General features: G+C 38.3%; 1 protein-coding gene across 1 annotated transcript in view; it reads right to left on the bottom strand.

The window, feature by feature from the left end:
- LOC104947997 (ubiquitin carboxyl-terminal hydrolase 43-like) overlaps positions 1-7,080 on the bottom strand; it is a 62,894-nt gene that overhangs the window by 13,005 nt on the left and 42,809 nt on the right. Inside the window, exons 6-8 of the mRNA XM_010774137.1 lie at positions 5,963-6,066; positions 1,681-1,758; positions 916-1,045 (exon numbers count right to left, since the gene is read on the bottom strand). Coding sequence (XP_010772439.1) covers positions 916-1,045; positions 1,681-1,758; positions 5,963-6,066 — 312 coding nt within the window. The remainder of the gene's footprint in view (positions 1-915; positions 1,046-1,680; positions 1,759-5,962; positions 6,067-7,080) is intronic.

Consider the following 7,080-nt stretch of genomic DNA (forward strand, 5'->3'; position numbering starts at 1 on the left):
CGCCGGCGCACTCAGATGGTCTATTACTTTCAACGCTCACGGCCATTAACGACATTACTCCACGTCTTCTACTGTGGGAACGAATTTTATACTAATGTGGTAACTAAAATATTCTAAAACGCGATTTACGAGTAATAGGTAACGTTGGAGATTATGGTAGTGGTAATATTATTTTGTTTACGTCTCGTATAAAATGTGGGACGCTCATATTGGGAGTGTGACGCGTGACACTTCTATGATACTGTATGTATGTTCGCGTTCGGTCTAATTTACGAGGGTACAATTTATTCCATTGTCATAAGACGGGGAGGACACTACGTCGCTGGAAAAAGTCGGACACGGTATACTTCGGCACGGTCAGCAACACGAAGGGGTGTGTGAATGGGTTCACTCAAGGATAAGGGCGTGCGTTGAAGCTTCAACGCTTCTGCCCATTCACTTTGAATGGGGTGACGTCACGCTTTGCCGAACTGCATTGTTCGGCGGAAGCGTCAGCCAATCGAATCATATGCCAGTACAAGCTCTAGCCAATCAAACCGCGTGCTTGTGTATCCGGGGCGGGACATTCATCTGATTGTTTGTTGGTCGAGTATCAGCCACCCCCCGCCGGCAAGCTTCAACGCACGCCGCTGTGTGGACGGGCCGTAACAGAACAATTTATATCATTTTTCATAATATTTCTTCAGCTAAAACCTGTCGCTTGCACACAATGCAATTTAACTAATGATGGTTAAGTTGGAAAATTGGGTGGGCTAATAGAGACTAAAGTAGCGAGGGACAGAGGCCTGATAAGTTCCCTTTGAAATCCAGCAGGTTTATCAGGATTATTTTAGTTTTAAAGTTATAGAAAAAAAATCTCCATAGCAACATGCAAAAAGATGATGAAAAACAGATGATGAACAGTCGTAGCTTCACCTGCTCTTCTTTGGTGTACAGCTGGAAGCACTCGTCTAAAGTGCAGCTGTGCTGCTGCAGGTGCTGCTGCTTCTGGTTCCTCACACTCTCTGCATCCTTCACCACCTCCTCCTGGATGCTGCCAAAGAGACTGAAACCCACCCCCACACACACACACACACACACACACACACACACACACACACACACACACACACACACACACACACACACACACACACACACACACACACACACACACGTAAATCTATTTCCCTAAAAGCCTAATGTTTTCTAAGAGTGATCAAAAATATTATATAATGTATTTTTATATAGAATTTTTTTTTTGTGATCTGTAACATGATTACTATGATTTATTTATTCAGGTTCATGGTATCTTGCAGAACAATTCCACACATTTTTCGGATAAATATAAAGTTATCTGTTTTTACTTATCGATCTAACCAGGTGAGTAAGCCTATTCATGTGTAAGCCTACCTTTACAGACCTTTGCTTAGCAAATGCATAAATACACTGAACTATGAGTCATACACACCTCTAGTTACTATCGGTGGCAAACTCCCTCAGCCCTAGGGTCAATCTCATCATGTTCACATAGTGGCGAGGGATGTTTAATGACTTCAGAGATCATTTAAAAATGTTTAAATATCCGTAAAAGCCTTTGTGTTCAGCGTTGTGAATTGAATGCCTCAAATACTTTTTAAGGATCTGCAGAAACTCTGGTATACTCTACTGGACGGTGAAATGTTTGTGCAGAACGCTCACCATTCTTTGATCTTGTTCTCCCACTCAATGACAACCTTAACATGGGGTGGTCCTCCGGGGCCGCAGAACTTCAGAGCTCTACAAGACAGCAAGAAAAGGAAGTTTTCAAAACACACCATATGATCCTAGTATTGTCAGTGTTAGTAGAAACATTCTGCTTCATCTTTAAAAGCCTGAACCACAAACCTGTGGGAGGCGGAAACCTCATGTCACTCAGTGAGACTTTCTATGAATGTTTGTTTGTGCTTTTTATTTAATTTCACCGTGACATGCCGACAGACATGCACAAGTTTACAGATTGTCAACGGAGCGATTACACGGGGTGGTCGCCTGCATGTGAGACATGGCTTGATATCATTTATTTCTATGCAAAGCTGTTGTGAGCCATTACATAGCCAAAAAAGTGTCATGTTGGTTTTGCAGAGCTTTCCTTCACTGCTTTGATCTCAGCTGGACAGAATCAATCTGACTCAGCTGCCACACAGCGCCGAGGTAGATTTAACAATAGCTCAGGCACACAATATTTGTTTTTTCCTAGGAACAAGACGGATTGCTGATGGCATATGATATGAAGTTGTGACAAAATGTGTTTCATTTTGATTTTGTAAAGAACCTGCATTCAGAAAAGAGACAGTCTGCAGATTTCCAGCAGGGCCTGAATAATGAATCATTCTCAGTGAGAGTAGTTTTTCTCTAATTGAGTTAGAGTTCATGTTGTTCTCTTATTATTGTTTACTGTGTATGTCGATTGCATAAACATAGAGATTGTAACCACTAGATGTCAGGCTTATGTAACATGGCCAAGCATTCCAGAAATGTAAAATAACTCAATAACAAATAACAACCTATTGACCGATAACATGTTTATCTCTCTAGGCTTGTGATTGTACATTTACTTGAGCTTGGCATGAGTGGTATAATAAAAACTGCCATTTAGTACAAAATGCAGGACAAAACCTCAGTGTTCCCTATACAAGAACTCATGCAGTTGTCATGGTGCTATGTGGCTTTGGGATTTTCAAGAAAAACTAAAGCAGTAATTAGTGGAATTGAATGCGCTTTGAAATGTGTGTATTGTTCTGTGACAAAGGAGTTGAACATACAGTCAATAAAAAGGCAAGTAACACAAACTATGAAGGCAGAAATGTGCTACTTGAACAAGTGTGGACTTTAACAATGTTTATCATAACTTATACCAATTTATATCAGAATAATTGAATTGCCAATAAATAACATGACCATTAAATTATGGGTCAGTCATTTAATTAAAACACTTTTTTCTAAGAACTTCTAAGTTATTTCATATAATAAGTTGTCTGCCTATCAGGCTTCATCTAAACATTAATTATTCCTGATTGAACCTTTCCACTTCATCCCTTTAATTGGAACACAGCTCTGTTTGAGCAGGGTGCCACATAGAAATGAAATGAAACTCATGTCACAGAGCAGCAGCAGCTTTGATTAGCAGAGAGCTGCCAACACACAGCAGCACACTAATTAAATACTAAATTATACACATATTTTAGTGACACATTACTATTCCAGAACAACAACATGCACACAAACAACAATTACCTGGTAGCAAGGTGATTACACAGTAATATTACCAGGGCCGAAAAAAAAGAAAATATATATATAACTTATAATGAGACAGATTCTCGATATTCAGCCACAATCTTCAGGCTTGTGCAAGATTGACAAGCACATCTTATCATATTTATGCCTGGTTTTTGTGCTTTGGGCAGCTGTATTTCCATAGAAACATGTTCTGAATGAAATCACATCACAGCCAGGTGTGTAGATTTCCATGAATTCTAAAAAGCATTTAGAGCTGAAAACCAAATAACATTCACAACCATTTCATTGGGAGAAGCTGGCAGAAGAAGCGGTGGGGATCCGAAAACATTGGCACATTGTTTCTAAACCATGCAGCATTTGAAACGACTGATATATGGGATATGGGATTTGTAAGAACTGACCCCTTAACTCATTAAATATTTAAAAAGTTGATAAAGAAATAAATAATTTCTCTAAATGAGGGATCATGTGGAAAAATGTGGATCATGCCTAGGATAGTTTTTAATTCAAGTTGAACGGCGTTTATATACAGATCTGTTGTGTTTTAGGGACAGACACTGCAAGTTCTCTTAAACTATAAATATTGGGTTCATGTTACATACTTGTGCCAATACTAAACACACATACACATTCAACAAATAAATTAAAATCAGCTAAAGCCTTGAGCATCACAGTAATCCCCCTCCATTGCGTTTTGATTTGTTATTGGTCGGTTATTTTGATATTGATTCTATCCACAGGTGCTGTGTGATAAAGAGAGCAAAATGCCATTTGAAAGTTGTGCAAAGCAGAGCGAGCAGATAAAAAACGCACACAAATGAAAACACGCCACACACAGAGATAAATGCATGAATCGTAATACACACCTATTGAATGACTTGTCTAATCTGGATGATAATCTCATTTCCTAACTCCTTTTTGAAAGGCCTGACCTTCACTGATGTTCAATACAACAGCAGAGACCCTCCAAGAACCTCTGCTGCATGCTCTTAATCACAGAAGAAATAAAGACCCCACACTGGGTAATGATGCGGTCCTTGTAATCCTCTTAAAGGTGTAATGTGTGGGTGCCTAGCAACAAGCTCCTAACATACTTTAATACTTAGCAGATGTGGAAGAAGTACTTAGATATTGTACTTAAGTACAAGTAGATGTACCAGAGTGTAGCAGTACTCTGTAACAAGTAAAAGTCCTGCAATTAAAAATGTTACTTAAGTAAAAGTAGAAAAGTATTAGCATCAAAATATACTAAAAGTACTAATTTTGCAGAATGGCCAAATTCAGTATAACATCAATTACATGTTTTGAGTTTGATGCATTAAAGTTTTATCAAAGCTGGTTAAGGTTAATAACTTTGTATGCTGCAGGGTAGCTTGTGAATGTTACTCCAGATTCGACTTAAGTCTTATTTAAGTGTTTATGTATATTACCAAACAAAATCTGCAAAGTAACTAGCTATTAAATCAGTGTAACGGATTAACAGTACACAATTTAACTCTGAGTTATAGTGGAGTAGAAGTACAAAGTAACAAAAACATTGAAATACTCAAGTATAGTACAATTAAATACAGTACTTGAGTAAATGTACTTCGTTACTTTACACCACTGATGTTTATTTTATTAGATTAAATTCAAAGTGGCACTGCCCCTCCCAACATTACTTCCCTATTTCCAAACTCTCAAACCACTGAACATTTTTTTCTTTAATTTCCCCAACTAGTTTAGCTAAAAGTTCTGCAATATGGCACCAGGGTTTAAATATGCCACAAAAAGTGAGCTGGAAAACTAAGTTGACTGTTGTCACTACACTCAGTCTCATAATGTTCCGGCTGCTGAGTCAAATGTGGTATAACAATCTTGTGTCTGGTTTTATATAAAATCAGTTTGATTGACCCAAATCTCCTGGCAGCTGTCACGAAAAAACTGAAATAAATCCTGTTTTATTTTTTCGTCTGATTTGGATGTATTCCATTAAACAACCTTGCGAATCATGGGACAGCGACTCCGTCCATGATTGACAATTCCTCGGGGCAGCTCTACCTCTCTATGCTAGATCCTACAGTGACTCACCATATTCTCTGAAGGAAAAAGTGGTATCACGACACAGGACAGGCAGGAAATATCTCTGCAGAACATCTTTGACTAAACAAGGAAACCCCTCCACATTCAGTTGATTATTTTTCTGACTGATACTGACCAAGTTCCACATTGCACCTTAAAGGGGTATTTGTTTCTGAAATAATGTGTGGCTTTTTGCCCAATGCAATAGAAAACATGTCTGTTATGTGTTCAAATATCAGCTAATGCAGTCATTTCCATCAAGCCTATAGTCTTGATAGGCTGATATGATTATATTTATGATTAAGAGTCATTCAATCGATCAACTTGACATGGTCGTTGAAAAAGCCTTTAAAGCCTTTTTTTGTGGGACCATTGCATCTTTTTACCATAGTTGTACCACAAGATGTGTGTGTGTCTGTGCTTGTGTGTGTGTTTGTGTGTGCACTGTATAATGTGCTGTGCATCTGGTATAATGTGTGCATGCAGGGACTGTATATTTATGTCAGCATAAATGTGCTATCGGGCATACAAAGAAACGGTGTATAGTACTTAGGTACAGTAGGTTTTTCTTTGTGAGAGTCTACAATTTGGTGTGTGTGTGTGTGTGTGTGTGTGTGTGTTTTTGTGTGTGTGTGTGTCCTACTTGTCAACAGCAGTGTGGTACAGTGGCCTGCTGTCCTGCGGGGACAGGTAGCTGTAGTTTGACGATCCTCCAACTACTCTAATCTTGAACAGCATGCCAGCATTCTGCAAAGGATGAAAACACTCATTAGTACAGCTAGGTCTTGAACTTGCACAATCTTTTTTGCAAATAAAACCTTAAACGCTGAGTTCAAATTCAGTGGTGATGAGATTATATGATTTAAAGGGAGGAAATGCAACCGTATATAATGTATATCCAGAAAATCTTGTTATGCTTTAATTACCTGACAAAAAAGGTAGGACGTCTTCTTAATCAATACAGATGTAGCTTTTAAATGCTGTTTGTCTAAAACACTTCAAACAAGAATACAGTACAGAATCCCTCATTATTTCCCTAATGGTAGATATATTATGTGTGAGAGAACTTGGTTAAAGAAATGTTTTTCAAGGTCTTTAAATAAAGCATGGGCTGCGTAGTGTGGTTTTAATATCTTATTAACACTTAAATAAGTAAATCAAAAAGTTGGAGATGTCAATATGTACTGTATCATTCAAATTGGAGAAAAACAAGTATTACCTTGGCGTATTGTACATATTTTAATGGACTGTGTGGATTTTTATTGATAATTTAAAATTAAAGAAATCCATTTCTGCAATTGGACTGCATATTGAAGTGCTGTCGAGACAAAACCCTTCTCTGATTTGGGGCTGAAACCTAGGATATCAACATAACTTAAGCATAACAGTTAAAGCATGCAACCTCCTTCATTTATATCTGAAGGCTAGTCATGCCGGGACCTCGCTGGCATAGAGAAAATGCATTTGCAGATGAACTTTGAATCCACTGATGCCTGAGCAGCAGAGACAAGAAGGCAGAGCTATTAGGGAGAAGGGAGCACAACTGAGTTGCTAATGTTTTCATTCTAAGCCTGCCAACGTTGGATAACAGGAAGTGCAGCCTAGCATAAAATAAACAAATTGGTTGGTTAATAGGAGCCTAACGCAGCATATTAAAAAAGCCATATTCTCTATTTTCAGTTTTAGAGGGCAGAGCGATCATAGATTGTCTATCTATTGGACTTTAATGAAGAAGAGCAGACAGAGACTGCCAAGGCACAC

This window comes from Notothenia coriiceps, unplaced genomic scaffold (genome assembly GCF_000735185.1).
Source record: "Notothenia coriiceps isolate Sejong01 unplaced genomic scaffold, NC01 NC01_scaffold00013590, whole genome shotgun sequence".
NCBI classification, from domain to species: Eukaryota; Metazoa; Chordata; class Actinopteri; order Perciformes; family Nototheniidae; genus Notothenia; species Notothenia coriiceps.